General features: G+C 34.7%; 1 protein-coding gene across 2 annotated transcripts in view; it reads right to left on the bottom strand.

The window, feature by feature from the left end:
* LOC118185574 (serine protease 33-like) overlaps positions 1–22,723 on the bottom strand; it is a 157,920-nt gene that overhangs the window by 16,286 nt on the left and 118,911 nt on the right. For both annotated transcript variants that reach the window (XM_085822681.1, XM_085822682.1), the window contains 3 exons: positions 11,000–11,287; positions 3,900–3,976; positions 642–727 (listed from right to left, as the gene is read on the bottom strand). In XM_085822681.1, the coding sequence (XP_085678807.1) occupies positions 642–727; positions 3,900–3,976; positions 11,000–11,287 (451 nt within the window). The remainder of the gene's footprint in view (positions 1–641; positions 728–3,899; positions 3,977–10,999; positions 11,288–22,723) is intronic.

Raw genomic sequence — 22,723 nt, forward strand, 5'->3', positions numbered from 1 at the left:
GTTCATTGAATTTCATGGTAAAGCACAGAATATTTTTTCATGTTTAAAGTAAATCTTTCAAGAACAAAATATTATATATATATTTTAAAAGATAAAATTTTCAAGAATAATTTTGTACGTTGAAAAAAGAGTACTTTGCTGAAAAAAAGGCTTTTCTGTAATTTGAAATGCACTAAGCCTCATTGTATTTGAAACTAGATCAAACAAAGACTACTAACGTTTAAAATGTAGATTAGCTTGCTTTGATTGTATCACTGCTAAGAGCAATAACGTTATAAAAGAAAGCTAGTGGTTAGTAATGAGAGAGCACTTACATTTCGTATTGGAAATATACCATATGCTAGTCGTAAGGCAGGCAACTCATGCTACATTAAAGAAATTTAAGCGGAAACAAGAATACAGCATAAATTTACTGCTAGAAAACAGAGCACTTCTCAAACTGACTATTTATTCTGTATGCAACATATTAATCAATTAATTTATTTATTGTTAATAATTAATTCATTTGTTGATGAATTAGTTATTAATGAATTAATTCACTATTTTAATGATGAATTAATTATCATAAGTTAAGTCCAAATTTTGTGGGAATAAATGTGGGCTATCAAGTTCGATACTTACGGCATGTTTGAATGCATTACCTGGCAACACAATGTCCGGCTGTCACAACAAATCTTCTTCCCACCAGGGCACCTCCACATCGACTACCTCCCACCTGGATCACAGCCTAAAAAACCACAATTCAGTTCAAAACTTTTAAGATGGAACAATAAAATAAAATAGCAAACATTAAAACTAACCTCACAATTAAAAAAAAATAATAGTGACCTTGTTTTAGTAAAATCCTTACTTTTCAGCTAATTTTTCAAACTCAATATACGTTAAAGGAATGTATTAGTTTGGGAAAATAGATTTAGAAGCATAGGAAAATAAATTTTAAGAAACTCTTAAATCTTAAGGGGGAAAAAAAATATCCAATAAATCGGAATTTTACTTTAATTTATTGGAAAGTAAGTTAGCATAATTTAAAATCGCCCTTGTTTTAAATGCTGGTAACTTGGGTTGGAGGGTTGTTGTAACAATGTAAGTTAAATCAAAAAAACATAAATAATTAAACAAAAAGTACTATAAATGAACATAAATGATTTCATAATAATAACAGTTCTAATTAATAATATTCAGGCTAAGACTAGAAAATTTTTAATGAACAGCTATTTTGTGGTAATCAATCTGGAACATTTTTTAATGCACAGATTAAATATTACACGATAACAGGTTCTTTTTGAAGTTTCTGTCTTTTGATAACAGATGGCAGCACCACATATCTGATTAAGCGACAAACAGCGGTTCTCTTGTAAACTACTCTAACTTCATACCCCTAATCAAAGAAATAAAAAAATTCGTGAACACGAATTTAGATCCTAACACCTGGAACAAGTTACTCTTAAAGATTCAAAATGCGAAAAAAATAGGAGAATTACAAGAAATTGCAGTCTAATCCTGGTATCTGGGTTTTAATTTGACAATACCGTATTCCTCATATGTTTACACTCATGAGGAATTGCAAGATAATTTTCTTCTTTCCCTCTGTTGAACTATTTCTATTTGGACATTAAATTTTAATCTTTTTTGGCAATGTAACTGGAATGCGGCTTTAAGTTGCATTGTAAATATTGTTCGTCTAATGTGTATTATCAGTCCTCTTATTTTGTTGAGCAAACTAGTATATCAATGCTTTTCTTGTAGAGCGCTTCGTGATAGCTGAAAAAGCATGAAAAAATGCATTTTGTACTTCGATGTCCCATACCAAGAGCTTTCAGTTGTAGGCCCTCTTTTTTGCCTGAAACATCTGAAAATTAAGAGGGCGATTATTTACGATTGTGCCAAGATTGGGGTAACGTAATCCAGACGCATTGTCGATTTTTTTAGATGTCAATTGCCTTACGTTTGTGTTGCGTATGTTGCGTTACGTATGTGGCGTTGCGTTTTTCTCAGAATGAACGATCTTCAAGAGAGCATCGCAGGTCGAGTGTCCTTAATCATCGTCTTCAAACTTTCCGGTGTTACCTTAAAGCAACTGACTTTCACTGTCGCATCTTTCGGTAAACAGTCGATGAGAATAGTCCATGAAGACCAACGAAGAATGTCAACAAAGTCCAAAGTCTTCCTACCACTGGCGTTAGATAGCAGCTTCTTAACTACTGATCTTGAAAGCTGATTAGTAAGCGGTGATGAAGGATTTTTTTATTGTTGGCTGGCTGTAAACTTTCAGCCGATAAGAATTGGATTACACATCATTGCGCACATTTGAGGGATGTCCATATATCAGCATTTCTTCATGTTTGAGTGTTGAACATCTGCTTGCGAATTAAATTAAATCGATCGCTAACCATGTATATGTAACAAGAGCAACAGGTTAGAATATCAATAAACGCAATCTTTTCCCCTTCTTTCTAAAGACAACTACACTCATCAAACAAATACCCCTTAACAATGATTTGCAGAAAAATGTGGGTAGACAGACGATGCAGGCAATGAATCACGGAGTACGTAGTGAACAGCAAAACGTATATGACATACGTATTTGTTTTCGATTTGATTTATTAGCGTCTGTTAAATATATTGCATTCTAAATGTTATACAATTACAATAAAACTCCAGTTATTCGGACTAACTGGAACCACAGTGCACTAGGAGGATGGGACACCCAAACCAGGCTAACTCGTGTGGCCACCTTACACAGTTAAATGCCCCAACTCCTAGAGGTGATCCAAGGAAGCATAAACCTCTGGTCAACCCAGGGGAACAATTTTTGTTTCACAAAGTCTCGGCTTATAGCACAAAGACTAGGTGGACGGCAACGTATTCAGGACAAAGAGAACAACGTTATAGTTTACCTAATGTCCCCCAAAGTTGACCACGGATAGCCAAACCTTCGAGAACAACCTTAAATCAGATCATGTAATGTCTCCAAAACCAAGGAGTAGTCAAGACAATATCATATGGTCTCTGCCTAGCCTGAACTTACGACCGAATAAACTGTATAGATACTGACTGACCTAGCCAGTATGCCTGAATTCCTCCTATTCGATCCCTCTCCCCCAAGAGATAACTAGAACACAATCAATCCGGATATTCGGAACATACAAATAAAGGAGTTATCTCTCTTCTGTTGGCAAAAGATATTTTTTCTGAAGTTCAGTAATTTTATTTTTCGTTTATTGTAACTTGTTTTTGAAATGAGTATTTAATTTTTTTTTTTATTTCGGTAAAATAAAATAGGAAATTGATTTTATTCAGCAAAAGTAAAAAATAAGTAGCTTTTAATGTGCTTGTACAGTTTTTTTACATTTCAACTGCATTAATTGAAATATTTTTTTATTTAAATAACCGCTTACAAACCATAACATAATTTTTCGGTTTTTACTACACCAAAGTTACAATTACTTATCTTTTTAAACGTTGAATATAATAAAACTTAAAATTTCTTTCATGGCAAAGAATTTGATGCAATTTAATTGTGTTGTTTCTTTTAATTTTAGAAAAACAACTATGTTAACTATGTTAGTTTAGGCAATGAATCACGGAGTACGTAGTGAACAGCAAAACGTATGTGACATACGTATTTGTTTTCGATTACAGTATTTTCAAAACATTGTAGGTCAATTTATATACTTTACACATTTCTCTAACTTAAATTAATAGCTCTTTAAAATATAAGATGTACTGTATTATCTTTTTATTTTATTTAAATTAGCATAAAGATTAAAAACATGTGACTAACTTCAAAATACATAGTTTACTTTATCTGGCAAGAACATATGCGGATAATTTAAGATGAGAATATCTGAAGTCTTGATAACTGGCACATTGTCAGGTATCTAAAATAAGAGACTTACCTGCCATGGAAATTGTCCAAAATAAGCATCATTGCCGCCTACAATACGACTTGTCCTGGTCGCACTTCTACCACAATCTTCAAACACAAGAAACATGAAATACAGTAAGAATTATTGAATTATAAAAATAAAAGAAAGGAGCATAACATGCAACAGACAGAAGAAATTAATTGGTTGTAAATAAAGAAAGGTAATAAAAATAATGTAAAGACAGAAATATTTGAATATCAGAACATTTGAACTTAAGCGCAGTCTTTTACGCTTTGTGAGCCATTAAGTTATATTAACGATATCATGCCATTTATAATCACAAGTGTAATCGATGCAGGAGATACAAGATCTTTAATTTATCTTTCTTGCGCTCTGGCGAAGAGCAGTTTCCCAGACAGTTGCCTTTAAGATTGCTGTAGGGTATTTAAATTATTTTTCAACTGCATTGAGAGCAATTTAAAAACAAAAATAACGATACGCGATTTAAAAGTACTACACGCACTTCTTAATTATTTAAATTTTTATTTTAGTTTGAATAATATGTCTACATGATTTACCTTAAAGCAAATTAATCGTTAGAAATGTATTTTATGCCCCTTGAAGAAAAAAAAAAAAGATCTAATCGATTTACACGTCAGGTATAAAATTTATTGAGGATTTCTATATAAACTTAGAAAGTTCTAGTTAATATACATGTCCTTGGCTACTAGAACTTTAATGAAGAGTCTAGCGATTATTCGCTAGTCTTTTTACAACTATAAAGATATATCTAAAGACGTTCACTCAAAGAAATAATAACAGTCGGCCTCTCTCAGGCTTACAGAAAAGCTTGCCTTAAGATAAAAAATAAGAAACTAAATTTTAACCGACTTAACCGAAGTGTACAGAAATAACTAACTGGGTTGGCCCGTAATTAAACCTCACCTACGAATATTAAAGGCACGTAAGACTACGACTGAACGTAGTAAGATAAGCTTAAAACAACGACTTCGCTCAAAGGCAAAATACGCTGTACTAAGAACTTCTGAGCACTTCTCCGGAAGTGCCTGAACTTCCCGTTAAATACTGGTTCTGTTCATTTATATAAAACGCGATACTGAAAAAGCATTCTGATGGGGAGTTGTAAATGGGAAACAAGAGTTTAAAGGAAAGGATATGAAAATTAAAAATAACTATTAGAAAATTAAAATAATTCCCTACAAACTTAATAATGAAATTGTTATATTTGATGAAACTGATTAATTACATATGCTTATTGCTACAAATAAAATATTAAGTAAATAAAAGTATTCCTACTATGATAAATGAAAACAAATAATATTCTAAGCAAAACTTCTGAAAGAAGAAGTGATGGTGGGCTCATGTGCAGCCGAAGGCATATTTCACAAGTGCACATCTGTGTAGCCACCGAGGGAGTGGCTTCTAGGATGGACCAATGAGCATCCAGTAATATTTCTGTCATGTCACATGATCTTTTGCATGCTTTAATATTTAAGAAAGATGGTTGAAAATATTCTGCCACGCAAATTTCTGTACAAAATAATTAAAGCATCGTCGATTGCTTCTGAAACTTTTCATTGCGAAGTAAAATCAAATTTAGGAAATTATGAAGATTTCACTACCTGGTTGAAATAAATACAAACACATGTTGGATACTTTGCAAAAATATCGCTGTAAAATATTACTTAATAAGTAGTAAATAACAAAGAAATATGCGATAAACATCTGAGCTAAAATGCAATCTTTACATAAAACTATGCGTATGAGAAAAATTTTACACCAATTATATATGTAAATAGAAGTCGGCACTTTTTATTGCAGTCTATATGAGAAAGATGTTCTATAATAATAACCAATGCAGAATTTCATTCAAAGTGAACTTAACTAATTTGCATTCGTATACATTTAGTGTGTTAAATTTCACATTCATTAATTGCTCACTCTTAAATGTACTGCCTACACAAGAAATACTCGTTAAACAGAGTGAATTTATCCTATTCATAACGAGTATATTCAATTTATTCACATATAATTTTTAATGTTAACAATGGATATAATCAGATCATATATACTCTGAATCTTACACTTTAAAAATCAAAAGAATGCAAGCACTGAAATAAGAAAACAATAGATTCATTGTAACACTTTCAGTCATTCTCAGCGCAATTAAAAAATATATACACTTGAGTTCTCGTAATCCACATTGTATGCCGAGAACATCAATCCTAATATTAATGCGTGATAAAAATCGGGAAAGTGAAATGTCAGCGATTAATCAAACTCAGAAAACGAAAGCACTACGAGATTTTTTATTCTTTCCCCATACATTTATAACTGCGTAACAAATGCAAATTTAAAACGTAAACAACATACGCTCACATGCACGAAGATTTAGCGTCACAAGAGCAATAGCAGCTCATTGGTCCATTTTCGAAACCCCTTCCTCAGTGGCTAAGCTGATGTGTACTTGTGAAATATGCCAGCCGCAGTTTTTTAAAAGTTAATTTCGTAGGTAAAACCGTTTTTTTTAAACTGATTTATACTTAAATCCCAGATCTAATGTCAACTATCCTCTAAATTTGAATGTCCTTTTATTTTTCTTTCATCTTTTGTCGCTGCTATAGCACCATCGAATGGATATTTTTTGGATCTAAATTACCAAAGGTTTCATTTTTGCTATCAGCTTTCTGATAGTAATAATATTCTGTTGCATTAAAAGAAATGAAATGTTACTGCATTTTTTAAAAATCATTTAGAATATTTTCGACTTTCTGCTTTTAAATATCGAAACCTGAATCATCGAGTAGGAATAAATACACTCATGTCCATAAATTAAGGATAATTCGGAGTCACGCAGAAATTGAACTCTAAAATAAATATATCACCTGTAAAATCACTACACACATCTTCAAGAATCATATGCAAATTTCAGGAAGTAACCAGATGACACCGATGGTACATCACAATAACGAGAGTATAAGAGAGCGATATATAAGGAATACAGGCAAAGAAGTAAAATTGTTCGCAGGCGCTTTATAAGCATTTCAGTGCAATAACCGAATAGTTATGACTCAAAGGACGCATTTAGATGATTTTTTACGTGGTAGAATTATCGGCGGTCTGGAATGTGGGCGTACCCAACTGGAAGTATCAGACAAACTTGGAATTGCCCAGAGTGTCATATACTGGCTTTGGCAACGATTCCAAGATGATGGTAATGTGAGTAGACGTTACAGCACAGGTCGCCCCAGAGTTACAACGCCGAATGAGGATCGGTATTTGGCAGTTACTGCCAAAAGAAACAAGCGGAGCACAGCCTCAGACCTGTCTCGTCAGCTCTCTTCAGCCACTGGTACGACAATTTCAAGGCAGACCGTGTACAGACGCTTAGGGCAGATTGGTCTGTATGCTCGTAGACCTGTCAGATGCATTCCACTTACTGCAACTTACTGTCGTCTGCGATTAGCCTGGAGTAGATAGCTTGCATTGTGGACACCGCAACAGTGGGCTTGTGTGATGTTTTCCGACGAGTCCAGGTTTAGCTTGCAGTCACCACGAAAACATCATTGAACGACACCGTTACGGTAGTGCAGGAGTGCTCGTTTGGGGTGGAATTATTCTGCGTTCCAGAACTGACCTTCATGTTCAAATTGGAACCATGACAAGCCAAATCTATCGGGACGTCATTTTGGAACAATATGTACGTTTGTTTCGGGGCGCCATGGGCGCACAATTTGTGTTTATGGATTACAACGCCCGTTCTCACCGTGCAAACATCGTAAGTGAATGCCTTCAATCGGAAGATATCATCCGTATGGACTGGCCAGCATTCTCACAGGACTTGAATCCAGTAGAGCACGTGTGGGATATGCTTGGCCGACGAGTTGCAGCCCGCCAACCTCCTCCTACATGTCTACCGGAACTTCGGAGAGCATTGCTTTTTGAGTGGCGTAATATCCCCAAAGATCAGATCGATAATTTGATACTCAGCATGCCTAGGCGTTGTACGGACTCCATTGCATGGTCCGGGAGACGCACAATGTATTAACAATAATACCAACCGTGTAATATTGGTTTTTTGTAAATAGGGTTTTTTTTTGTAATTTGCTCCAGGGAGAAAAAATCGCTAATTTTTTTAATAATATCAAACATATAGCATCGTTTTTCGCTCTTTACCTTTTGTTTAATAAATAAGCTTTACAAATAAGTGAAATTTGTTTTGCTTCTAACTTTTCCTTTGCCTGATTTTGCATTATCCTTAATTTATGGACATGAGTGTAAAAGATCAACTTATATGCCAAATATAGCTAGAATTATTAACCATTTAGTTAAAATTTAGAGATCGAATTATACTGCAATTGATACTCTGTATTCGACTGAAAAACGTTACTGACATTTGAAATATTATTGCAGTTATTTAAATGAGTTTCTGATGTCATACATTAATTAGAGAACTGTTTGGTTAATTGTTTCATAACATTTTTTTACATAACTTATCTTACGAATCTGTAATATATTTAAGCCTGCAGCATCATATTTTGATTAATATTTTGATCCTGTTAGAATAAATTAGTGTCACCTTTGCATAATGAAACTCCGCAACATCAAAAACAAAACGAGCGTCAAATGATATATTCAATTTATGTTTTGATGCGAGGAACATGTCCCCTTAAAAAAAAGGATCTTGTGTTAACGTTCTATTTGTGCTTCATGCTTTTCAGCATGTTACTTCTTTTATGGAATATGCTCCTGATTAACATTGGCTTATAAGTAAGCCTAAAGCTGTTTAAAACTTACAAATGAATATATTGCATATTGTAGTATTTATTTCAACACTTCGATTTAAATGTTTGTACAGATTGTTAAATTTGATTTGTATTTGATTTGTGTTCTGTTTGAGTTACGTATACTCTCTAACTTGTTAAATAACGGTTTCATAGTTATTCTAACTTATGATTCTTTACTAAAACTCTGCTAAATAAAGGATGGCGTAAAAATCTACTGCAAAGTCTTTCAATACGTCTGTAGAATCATAATAGTAAACCAGGATTTATAATTTAGGTAAGCTACAAAAGCTAAAAACATAATGTTCTAAACTTTAAAGCTAAAATGCATAATGTTCACCAAGTTTTGCCGGACATGTTGCTCAGCGTGTAACTATTTATAGAACACCGTATTTAAACTATTTAGCAGGAGATAAATGGAATTGAATTGTTACCCTCGATGAACCATGGGCTTACCTAGATGCCAGCAAAAAAGCTCTATTATAGAAAGCGAGGAGAAAAACGTTGAAACCTGGTTCCGCGAATGCAAAAATTTCAGTAAGGGGTTTATGAATGCCACATGATTCTCTTACAACGGTAAACTAATAATGAAACGAGTGGTAAAATGTTAAAATTAACTCAAAGCACTATCAAAAGAAAGTTTTACATCCGATATTTACAAAAGTTCAAATTCTTTATCCAGTAACTTTCAAAGAGTGAAACAACATCAAGACAAAACGACAAGTCATACTTCTGAAAGTACCATTGCATGCCTTGAAAAAATAAAGACCGATACAATTATTGCAAATATATCTCTTCAACGAACTCTGAAGTCTCCTGACGTCTCGCCTATTGAATATTGTGTCTTTACTTTTTTAAAAACGAGCTCTGTCTAAGCGCAAACTCACTAACAGTTGATGGGCTCTGGAAAAAATTAAAAATCGGTACCGCTAAAACTTTTACGAAAAGTCCTTCTCAATTGAAGGAATTTAATGTTAGGATTTTGATTTTTATCCTAGAAATCATGATGCAGACGTAGGTAAAAGTATATTTTAGGGTACCCCTTGGCGAAACTTGACGATTTTTGGCGGTACATGGGTACTGAGTTTGTGCAATTCTTTGACTTGTTATTTTGACTTGCGGCGATCAAATTGGCCGCTACACAAAGCCAAAATAACAAGACAAGGAATTGCACAAACTCGGTATCCATGTACACATCGACCTATTTTCACTTAAAAAACATCTCAGAATTGCACAAAATTGGCATTGCGCACTCTCTTGACTTTATTCATGTACACATCGACCTATTTTCACTTAAAAAAACATCAGAGAATTGCATAAACTAGGCTTTGCACACTCTCTTGTCTTTGTCCATGTACACATCGAACTATATTCACTTAAAAAGTCAAAGGAGCAGCCAACAAAAAAAATATACAATCTGAATAAACTACATTTTAAATCAAACAACGAAATAACATAAAAAAGGAAATTCATCTTAGCGCTACACGAAGGAAATATCCACTTACCTCATTTACGAATTTACGCGTCTTCAGTCAAACAAAATTCTTTAACAGTATTCAAACACTTCCTAAAATTATCTGAACTAGAACATGTAGACTGGTGTCGCCACATAAATTCACAAAAATAAGAGTAAAAATTATCCGATGTTCGACCATACGCATTTCTTTCCTCCAAACATGACACTTAATAATGGCTGCTAAGTAAACCTTCATTTACACGCCAGTCAATTAATGCTTTTCTCCCTTTCATTCCAAATCCTACAGAAACTTCAAATTAATCTTACCACATTCAGCCAATTTACTGTGTAAACTGCAAAATAACAACGTACTAATCCATCATACACAAGCTCTTACCCAAAATTCGACACACACTTTCCAAATTTTTTCCAAATTTCAAATTCGCCGCAACCAATTACGTCATATTAAGGTTTCCATAGACCTCAACTACTCAGGTTGTCATAAATGAGACAACAACTTGGCGATAAATGAAACAACAATTTCGCGACAATACAAGGGGTACCTTAAAGTCAACTCTAACCCAGACGTATAGCCCAGATAAAAGGCTATCGGGCAGATTATTTAATAAAGTATTCCGTAAATTTTTTAACATTAGCTAAATAGATGACAAATCGTTGTAAAATGCATAAACATCATATGTATACAAAATCTGCAACAATCTAACATTAAATTCTTTGCCTAGGTTTAAAAGTCATTTTACTATAGATTTCGCCGTTATAGCCCTGTATATTAAAAATTCAACCCCTAAAATTTGCTTTGAAATTAAAATAATTAAATAAAAAGAAAGCATGTCAAAAGAACTACTTACAAGGATCATTCTTCACTGGTCCATACGTTTCCGCTGTAATCCTTTTCTCGTTGTTGGTGACACAGCACGAGAAGAGAGGTCCGCAAGATGAGCCCAGGGACCCACCAGACAGCCAGCAGTACAGGAAAAATTGGCACTTGCCGCCCGCAGAGCAATAGGAAAAGGAACTTTGTCTGGAGGGTGAGGAATGAGAGAAGGGATTGAACACGCTGTTCACGGATCGGCCTTCATTGCGCCCTCTCTGGCGGTAAGGATTGGAATTATGAGGTGGATGGATATAAATAGCACCTAGATTAAGAAGAAACATACACAGTTAAAAAAAAAAGACGCATATCAGGCAGCTTCGTATCTGAAGGCCAGAAGCCCAGGTAAATTATAGATTTTGCCATAATATAAAATTCTTTATAATATTTGACGTTAAATTGTTAATATCAAAATATCTTAAAAATGGTTACAAGATAATCTTGAAGTATTCCAAAATCATATAATTCAAACCTTTGCAGAAATATTTATTTTATACACAGAAGAACATCAGAGAATGAAATAATGTTTATATCTAGAGAATTCTGGAGACTAACTGAATGACTCACATTGCCAAAAAGGTAAGTGAAATATTTTGGTTTGGATTTTCTTTGCTCTTACGGAAATATTGCTGTATTCTAATTTGGAACAGACCTATATTTATTGCCGTTGTTGTTGTGACTAATCTCGCTTGTATGAAATTAGAGCAAGCTCACGAAATTCATCGTGGCAAGCAGTCACAATAGCGCCTATCGTTGGCAAAATCCTTTAGCACTACACAAATGACAGTACGACTTTGGTCAGTTCCGTCCCCAGTTTTGAAGAAGAGCACCACGGGGAGGGGTGAAGGTCTCCCTTACTACCAACTACTCGAGAAGACTTTATGCTCACCGCATATTTTGAGTGCCTCTATACCACATAGACATTTACAAACATCCATGGCTTCTCCGGAATTCGAATCCGAGGCCCTTGGTACGGTAGTCAGAGTCATTAACGATTATCCTGGTTGGACGGTAGATCTATATTTAACACTTTTAACACAGTATTCGGAATATATTACTCGCATCGTTTCTGATCAGTTACGCTTACAGATACACTGTAAATTTGGAAGTGCTGATCAGTTAAACCTGCTTGTTCATCAGAGCTTCATTATATAACAGGAAATAATGAAAAATGCCATTTCTACTGATATGTATACCTCTATTATTTCTTTCAACATAAAGTATGATTGGTGCATTCAGAATGTTTTATTATGTGACAGAAATTCCGTAGACAGCATTGATGTTGTGCATGAAGGCTATAAAGGAAACATCATATTTTCTCCAATATAGTGATTTTGTTTATATATCACGGATCTTTGTGTAGTTCCCACAAACACTCGCTGTTTGTGTTGCTTATTGGATGAAGCGCCCTCCAACGGCCAAGGTTTTCGTCGAAAGGGTTTTAACACCGCTGTAGAATAGCTTCATCCAATGACTGGGCCAGAAAGATATGAAATGCCATTTCAGTGAATGATATCATTATCTTTTGATGAATGAAATGAAACAAAGCACCTGTTATGGTTGTACAAACAGTATTTGTTACAGTATTATGCAATAAAAGTTGCTGCAATGCTAGTTCAAGTTCAATTACATGAAGCGTAAAATGCGAGCTGCGAGTTCCATTGCCTAAGGTTTAAAAATAAAATGTGGAGATAAGAAAGTACACAATTACAAGCAAACACTTTCGAAGGTAGTATATGGGCATCTTCTTCAAGAAATGGTTGTACAAAATGCATCTAACGAACATGCCTTTACAAATCTTCGGGAAGAACAGTATTTTAAAGTTTCTCTGTTTCAAATGTCTTCAGTCTTTTTCATTTAAATACTATTTAGCGACGCAGTACGAGTTTCGGAAAGTTTCGCAGCCATTACACATCACTACATTCGGACTATTTTAGTGAAGCAAATTAAGCAATGCTCATTTGTTTTTGTAAATTAAGCTTTTGGTGAAAACATTTTAACTGGCTAATTTTAATTAGTTCGTAATTATGGTACACGTGAGGTTATCTGCAAATTCCACGAGGCAGCTTGTTTAGAATATGTATGAAATCAAAAATCTTACTTCAGAAGTGTATATTGGATTTGATTCGGTAAAGTGAAGTGTGTGGTTTGGATTTTGATTGGATTGATTGATTGTAAGAAAAAATGTTCTATTTTGTGACAATAAATGAAAAATAAGATTTTAAAGTAATTTTTATGGTTCTAGAATCGAGATCATGTTGAGAACATATTATTTATTACATATTTCTAATGAATAATATTTCATCAAATTTAAAGGCTCTAAAATTTAAAGTCGGACCCACTCAGACTTGTTTTTTATGGCTTGATTTTCATTGAATTGCATCATTTAAGTATTATTATAATTGGAAGTATAAGTCTGCGAGCAGGGATGGTGAAATTAAAGACCGCATAAGGAGTTTTGCAGGCACAGTGCATCAATAAGACGCTATCAATTTTCCCAATACCTAGCTACATTTGCATTCTGAAATATTACTTAGAGATGCCGTGGGTAAAGAAAACCATCTACATAAAATATCAAACGCTAAACCATAATGAATAGAAAAACCGTAATGAATGAAAGCCATAATGAATAGAATTAGAGCCTAAAATTACACTCATGTCCAAAAATTAAAGATAATTCGGAGAACTCTAAAATAAATATATCACCTGTAAAATCACTACACACATCTTCAAGAATCATATGCAAATTTCAGGAAGTAACCAGATGACACCGATGGTACGTCACAATGACAAGAGTGTAAGAGAGTGATATATAAGGAATACATGCAAAGAAGTAAAATTGTTCGCAGGCGCTTTATAAGCATTTCAGTGCAATAACCGAATAGTTATGACACAAAGGACGCATTTGGATGATTTTTTACGTGGTAGAATTATCGACCGTCTGGAATGTGGGCGTATCCAACTGGAAGTATCAGACGAACTTGGAATTGCCCAGAGTGTCATCTCGAGGCTTTGGCAACGATTCCGAGATGATGGTAATGTGAGTAGACGTTACAGCACAGGTCGCCCCAGAGTTACAACGCCGAATGAGGACCGGTATTTGGCAGTTACTGTCATAAGAAAAAGGAGGAGCACAGCCTCAGACCTGTCTCGTCAGCTTTCTTCAGCCACTGGTACGACAATTTCAAGGCAGACTGTGTACAGACGCTTAGGGCAGATTGGTATATATGCTCGTAGACCTGTCAGATTCGTTCCACTTACTGCAACTCACTGTCGCCTGCGATTAGCCTGGAGAGCATGCATTGTGGACACCGCAACAGTGGGCTTTTGTGATGTTTTACGACGAGTCCAGGTTTAGCTCGCAGTCTGATTCGCGCTGGACTTTCATATGGAGAGCTCCAGGTACCCGTTACCACCAAGAGAACATCATTGAACGACACCGTTACGGTGGTGCAGGAGTGCTCGTTTGGGATGGAATTATTCTGGGTTCCAGGAATGACCTGCATGTTCAAAGTGGAACCATGACTAGCCAAATCTATCGGGACGTCATTCTGGAACAACATGTACGTTTGTCTCGGGGCGCCATGGGCGCACAATTTGTGTTTATGGATGACAACGCCCGTCCTCACCGTGCAAACATCGTAAGTGAATGCCTTCATTCGGAGGATATCACCCGTATGGACTGGCCAGCATTCTCACCGGACTTGAATCCAGTAGAGCACGTGTGGGACATGCTTGGCCGACGAGTTGCGGCCCGTCAACCTCCTTCTACATGTCTACCCGAACTTCGGAGAGCATTGTGTTTTGAGTGGTGTAATATCCCTCAAGATCAGATCGATAATTTGATGCATGCCTAGGCGTTGTACGGACTGTATTGCATCGTCTGGGAAACATACAATGTATTAACAATCATACCAACCATGTAATATTGGTTTTTTTGTAAATAGGTTTTTTTTGTAATTTGCTCCAGGGAGAAAAAATAGCTAATTTGTTTAATAATATCAAACATATAGCATCTTTTTTTGCTCTTTACTTTTTGTTTAATAAATAAGCTTTACAAATAAGTCAAATTTGTTTTGCTTCTATCTCTTCCTTTGCCTGATTTTGCATTATCCTTAATTAATGGACATGAGTGTAAATAGCATGACGTTCTTTCTCCGGTCAAGTAGCCTGCCTGCTGCTATGCGATAGTATATTAATTATGCAGTTATAAACACTGTCTACAAAACTTGTCTAGATACTTTAATGTACACTCATAAGGATATAATAGGCAAAGCAAGCAAACTTCTTTATTTAATACAACTATAGTTTTACTATAACTAATGTTATATTAACGTCAATGTAATTATTGCAGTAAGGAGAAGAAGTATAATATTATGTCAACTATTATGGTATTATTTTTCTTAAAGAAACCTTCATCACAGTAAGAATACATTGTAACATTAACATTACAGTGTCTGACATGAATTGAGCCTCTGTATGACGGTAACTGAGAGCGAGGAGTCTGTCTTATATATCTAGCAAAGCCTCAGAGGTACCTCACATGAATGAGTCTTGACCGCAGTTTCCAAGAGGAACATTGGAGGAACGAAGGGGAATTGATTGAGCATAAAAACAGATTTTAAAAGATCGAACACATCAGTAGTAGATGAGGATAAAATGAGCTGGGAAATAAATAAAAGAAGTAAGATGATTGGAAATTTTCACTTTTTCGGAAACTTTATTATGTGCGAGAACATCTGCCATATCCGGGTAGTTTCACGAAGAATCTGCATAAAATGTGTTCCAAATAATAAATGCAAGGGAAAATGGACGAAGTGTTAACACAAAAGAGCAAATTCAAATTGAATACAATGAATAAAAACAATAATAACCAAAGAATACAATTAACTAATAAACTAGCTCTCAGAGGGGAAACTAAGCAAGAGGAAAAATTTTGGGAGTAATTTTATAATTTTCAGAACCAACAGAAAGAAAAGTACGCAATTAAAATACGGTACGTACTTCTGAAATTTGTTAAAAGTATTAAATATTTTGACTTTTAGAGGAACAGTGTACCTCTTTTTAGTAAATTCATTACTTTTGAGTAGTGATGGGCAACTTCGGTACATTCTTGTACCCGGTACGAGAGTAACGGGTACAGACAAGTACCCGGTACAAAATAGCCGTTACTCAAGTAACCGTTACTTTGAAAAGTACCGAAAACCGATTTCAAGTAACGAGTACCCAAGTAACGATTTGGAGTACCGAAGTAACAAAATACCGGAGTAACGGTTTGCTGTACCGGAGTACCCTAGTAACGGTTTACTCCACTGGAGTACCCTAGTAACGATTTGGAGTACCAAAGTACCCTAGTAACGATTTGGAGTACCGAAGTGCCCTAGTAACGATTCTGAGTACCAAAATATGCAGCTAACGATTTTGCGCACTGAAGGAACTCTGCCACGTCACCACGTGTTTGATTTTATCTGTACGGAGTAAGATTTTGAATATCAGAAAACATGTCAACTACGGAAGTGTCTGAGGAGCAGACCATTCATGGACACAAGGAGCGCATATCACCTCGTACGAAAACCGAAGTGAGCTGAACCCTCCTCGATCCTCCAGTAACGAATACCGAAATACCGAGAAGAGACGCATATTTTCGTTACAAAGTAACGAATACCGAAAAGCACCCGTTTCGATACAGAAGTAACGAATACCGAAAAGTACCCGTTTCGGTACAGAAGTAACGAATACAGAAAAGTGCCCGTTTCGGTACAGAAGTAACGAATACCCAAAAGTACCCGTTTCGGTACAGAAGTAACGAATACCGAAAAGTACCGATTTCGGTACTGAAGTAACGGGTACTTGGATGTACCGATTTTCAGTACCCGTTACAACTAAGTACCCGTTACAAAATACCCGGTTCGGTAGTACCGACTCATCACTACTTTTGAGTTCAACATTTAAGAGCTTTAAATACATGCTCATATGATATATTTATTCCATAAAATTTAAGATAACTTTGCATTTCACAATAGACACAGCATTGCAACTGAGGAAACAAAATATACTTTACACGAAATATTCTATATTATTTATTAATTTATAAAATTTTATGTTTTAAGATCGCTATATTTCTATTCACGTAGAAAAACGAAAGGTTCAAAATAGCTATAATTTATGAGCCATAAATGGTAATTTACCGATCAGTGACATAACAAGTCACGCAATGTAATGAAAGAAATGGCAAAAATATTCCCATAAAACGCTGCAAGGCCTATAAATTAACTGTGCCAATTCTTTTTCCTGTGTAGGTTAATGTTAGAGAAACTGATATTGGGTTTATTCTTCAAGAACCGTGTAATAAACTAAAGGAAAAGTCACTAAACCCATATCGAAAAATAAACTTTAATGTTTTCGGTTTCGGTTATGGGTAAAACGTTATATGCAAATATAATCCTTCTTAGTTAGTGCATAAGTATTCTAAAGTGCTATTTATAGGGAATGGTAAGGAAAACGAAGAATAAATTTAAGAGATAACATGATGTATTAAAAAAACTATGTGAACGTTATCTTTCATTGTTCTACGTAACGAAAAGAAAAACAATATAGAAATGTGTCTGCAAAAGTTTTTATGCGGTCTTTATTTTCGCAACGGTTGGTCCCAGGCACATAATGTTATAAAAATGTTTCAAATGACACAAATGTTCCCGTTTGGAATTTTGAAATTTTAAAAATCAATCTTAGAAAAATCACGAAATCTAACATTTAAAGTCACATTCTATTGAAGTTTGAATACATTACTAGAAATAAAAGGTAAAACTGGTAACTCTGATACGATAAAAAGTGATAATTGCGCTAAATATGATAAATTTTGGCAGATGTCGAAAGGTTTAATGAAATCTAATTCAACAGCTGAAAATGCCTTTTGGATAATTCTAGAGGGACTGAAGTTAAAGAAATTATTTTAGGTACAAATAAAGCTCAGTCGCTGCAAAAGAACAATTTATTTCTTCTTCCCTGAAGTATGTTTTCTATTCTTGAATACTGTGTCCCCGAAAACATTGCGGACGAAAATGCCATGGCTAAAACGTCGTCGTACAAAACGTTGTGGGAGAAAATAAAGCAAGAAGAAAACATCGCAATTCTAAAACATCGCGATATGAAACACCGTCATAAAAAATAAAGAGATTCAAAAACTAAACATCATCATCCAAAATATAGTGATTAAAAAATACAGATCATCTTTGTGACTTACAAATCATTGTATGACGATAACCATCCCAGCCATTGCATTTTCAGAATTAAAAAAATTCGCATAACAATTTCTGAGCACAAGAAGAAATGAGGAATATTTTTAATTTTATATTTCATATTTTGGAATTAGCTATAAATTTTTGCTGAAAATTAAGAAGGAAATTTCAGCACTCAAAAACTGAAAATGAGTAGAAAAACAATGCTAGTATAATTTTAAAATTATATTTTTAACTAATAAAGGTCATTAAGTAATTAATCTGTTTTATAAAGATTTATTGGTAAAAAAATGTAGTCTTAAAATGATTAGAAAAAGAAGATGAGTAATTGCGTGAAACTAATCATTGCTTAATTAATTATAAAATTATAAAATTCCGTTAATTGCTATAAGTAGTATTATGTTTCTATTCATTTTTTGAATGCTTAAGTTTCTTTGTTCCTTTTTCAGTAAATATTCATTCGTTAATTAAAACGTAAAAATATTCCATATGCCTTCTTGCGCTCGCAAATCGGTTACGTGGTCACAGCGGACGTAGTCTGAGCAAACAGTGGCTACAGCGGACACGTGTGGGGTAGCTGGGTGAGCAGAGCGGACATTCTTGTACCTATTGTGTTGTTTACCTAATAAGTTACATGTCATCTATTGTGTAGTTTCGAGCTTTGCACCTACTGTAGAGATAAGCCGATAATTTTAAGAGAAAAGGTTTTTCTTATTTTCTCAGTAGATGTTTGATCCTTATGAAGTGTGTATGTCGTTTTATAGCCTCGAAAACATCTGTGTTGGAACCCATAGCCATTTAAACAAAATTACTCTCTACAAAAAAAGGAAAATAACGTTTAGTTGTAGATGATTACCCACACCGTTTACACCGAAAAAAATAAAAAATTAGCAATGAGTTGGGTATGTAAGACAGATCGTTGTAAAGGAAATGTAAAGAAAAATTTTCAGTACGAAGTACTGAAGAAAACTGAGCATTCCTGCGTGCCCAACATTGCTGAGATCGAAGTTAAAGGCTTAAGAAGGAAGTTAAAGGCAGAAAAAAAGTCCGAGAAAAAACATCAGTTCCCATTCCCCAGATATTTCAGGAGGAACTTCCAGAATTATATCAGAAAGGATATGATTTCGTTACTAAAATACCGACATACCCCAGTGCCAAGAGTAATTCCAGTGCCTTGTAATTCGATAATCGAGAGCAAAAACAAAAAACTTCGGTAAAAAAAAAAGTTATCCCACTTGAAAGAGATTTGCCACTTAAAATACTGTTTTCAATTATATTTGTGACTTTTAAAAGTATTTATTTACTTATTTATCTGTACTGTTCTAAGATGGGGAAAACATGTATCCTTTCTAACCACGATGAGTTTCGAAGTGTCCGCTCTGACCACGAAATCGAATGTATCCGCTCTGACCACATCCGCTGCAGCCACACCACCCGCAAATCATTATGAGAATATGAATTTATAGCTTTCAAAGGGTTGAAAACCGTATGTCTGCGATAATCTCATCACGTGATGATTTGTAGGTGATTTATTTTTTACCACGATATTTTCGACGACAATGTTTTAAACTGCTAATAATATTTTTAACTGTTTTATTTTCGACTGCAATGTTTTGTACTTCGATGTTTTAGAACTGTAATGTTTTCTTATTGTTTCCTTTTCTCCCACCATGTTTTATACGACGACAATTTCGTCTTGCATTGTTTTCTCCGCTACTTTTTCTCTCGCGGTGTTTTTGTCGCGATGTTTTTGCCTGTTATCCCTAATACGAAGTTTAGCGAATTCGTTTGGCCGATATTAAAACTTAAGGTGGTTATATGGGTGGTTAAACTATTCTTACAATAAATGTAATAAACCTTAGGAATCACAATCTTAAGAATTTTTTAAGGACTCAACGACGAATTTCAAAAACATGTCATAAAATAATTTGGAATCTGAACTTGTGGAAAATCTAAATAATTCTGTTTTTAATAAAGAAGTTATTGAGAGCTTGTTTTATTAGGAGAATGTTATTTATAAAGATTTTTTAAATAATGAATTTTAGGGAAAATTTTTTTAAATAATGAAGGAGAGTTTCTTAAAGGAACGCTCAACCAGAACACACTTAGTCTCCGGTAGAGCTTGCAGAGAAGTCCAGTTTTTTTTTTTCAGAAACCAACTGCATCAATAATTGACTGGATATGACACATGATTACTGGTTGTGCGATATGGAATAAAAAAATTGGCAAATGTGCAAGTTACAAGAAATTTTCAGTATTTTCTCTTGTATAGCGTAAATACTAAGAATCAAGTTTTCTTGTAAAGTCATTAATGAATACATGATTTCCTTAGCAAAATAACTTCCCAAATAGTACAAAAACCTCCTCTGAACATCCTAAGGATGGCGTTCACGAGCTGCATCAACATGCAGAAAACATCATGAAATGTACGCGTAACTTCCCAAGCACATCCTTCCGAAGGCCCACCAGCGGCCAAGCGGTAAAGTCGCTGAACACTGGTAGTTCGGTCCGAGGTTCGAATCTCGCGAACGGGCTCGCTGCATGGGCATTTTCGTGGTTTCCCCACGTGTAACGTGTATACGAGCCAGTTTCCCTTAGAACGTCCTCCACGAAGGCATCCCTCCCTTTAGGCAGATAGCCCTCGAGGCTTTGTCATAATCACACACACACACATCCTTTCGAATACTTAATCTCTATATTCTTGGAACATCCCCGTTTACAGTGTTATGGATGTTGTGAGAATTTAAAGTCATACTTAGTTCATAATCAGCACATCCCGGAATATATCCCTAACACAGCCTTTCGAATGCTTAATATGACATCCCAGTACATTCTTAAAAGTCCCTAACTCGCTCGTATACGGGATACTGTATGGATTTAGTCTTATTTAAGCTCATCCTCGGAACATCCTTAATATCGCCGTAATGCATCCTTTCAAGTGTTTAATGTCACATACCAATATATCCGTGGGACATTCTTGAGCAAATATGAAAAATCTATGCTGCTAGAAGAACCGAGAATAAACATCCACAAAATGTTTGGTGACAGAAATCCTCTGAAAAATTCTGTAAGAATATAGAAAGAATATCTTCAAAATGTTAAACGTCTAAGCCTTCAAGTCATCTGAGAATCAACATTTCCATTAACGTTTCTGCGTATTCTTTTGCATAGAGAGTTGAACAAAGATATCCTTAGGATCTGAAATAATGAAGTCCTCAGGATATTTTAGAATCTAGATTATCAGAATATTATTCCGAGCATTGAAACTTAAACGGAACATTAGGAGGATATTCTGCGTTATAATTATATTGTGTTATGGACAACACGGGGGCTATGAATGGTAAGATGAAACGAAGCTCGTTTTAGTATGTCTAATTACGTTTAAAGACTAGATATCAGTCAATATTACAAACAGAAGTTCAGTTCTGTGTTTGACCATGCGGCTCTGGAGGTTACAATTCAAGACCTTAAAAAACAATCTCTTTATAGAACTGTATATTGGTTGACTCCAGAGTTGTCAGTAGATGGTAAATTTATTATTCAAGCTTATATATTCGTTAAAGTACTTGAATGCGATATTAGATTAAGCACTTTGAATACCTCATTTGATAATCATTTAAATATTTCTGCTTGATAATGACTTAAATATCTCTCTATTTAAGAAATTCTATGCAATTTGGGGGTTATAGTTAAATATAAAATTTTATTCTGTCAGTAAATATTTCTATTAGAAGATTGTTTTTCCTTCTAAAAAACATTTTAACACAAAACCTGCTGCTGTTGTGCATTCAGCTTCTGTTGTTGATGAAATAATTATTGATAGTTTCTTTGTACTCACAGGATTTCCTTCATATAAAATCATATATCTAGTAACGCTTTTGTCTGTTTTTTTATCATTTGAAAAATCCAAGTTACGGAAAACTTCTAGTTTACACAAGTACAATATTTCTTCAAACACTTGTAACGAAAACCCAAATTTGTAATACTTTTCAAGCATCTAAAAGTTCTCTACACATTTTCAGTATCTTTTAAACTTGGATTTTCTACATGGTTACTTTTAAGACTAGCAGCTAGCGTCAAATCTGGGCAAGTTTTATTCGACCAGTATAAAATATTATCATGCGGGAATTTATTTAGTTTAACTAACAGTTAATATTTTGTTAAAGCAACTTTCCTTTCAATCTCGTTTTCACCCACGCTTTCCTGCCAGAATGCTAATGAAAAACGTGCGTGTAATCAAATTAAGGTAGACAAAAGTGCTATTTAAGTAAAGCTTTTGGAAGGTGAATTCAGAGCGTGTTATGCCTGCTTGAAGGCCACGTTATTACTCTGAATTAGTAGTGATTTGATTCTGTGGCGTTGAGTGTTTCTAGCATTAAGCTTGTTTCCACCGCGTCTACGAATCAGAGCCTTCCTGCGTGTTAATTGATCCTGTGAGCCCTTAGGCTACTTTAATTACATCG

Source organism: Stegodyphus dumicola, chromosome 8 (genome assembly GCF_044657685.1).
Source record: "Stegodyphus dumicola isolate Sdum_Otavi_A_Nest chromosome 8, ASM4465768v1".
In the NCBI taxonomy this organism is placed as follows: domain Eukaryota; kingdom Metazoa; phylum Arthropoda; class Arachnida; order Araneae; family Eresidae; genus Stegodyphus; species Stegodyphus dumicola.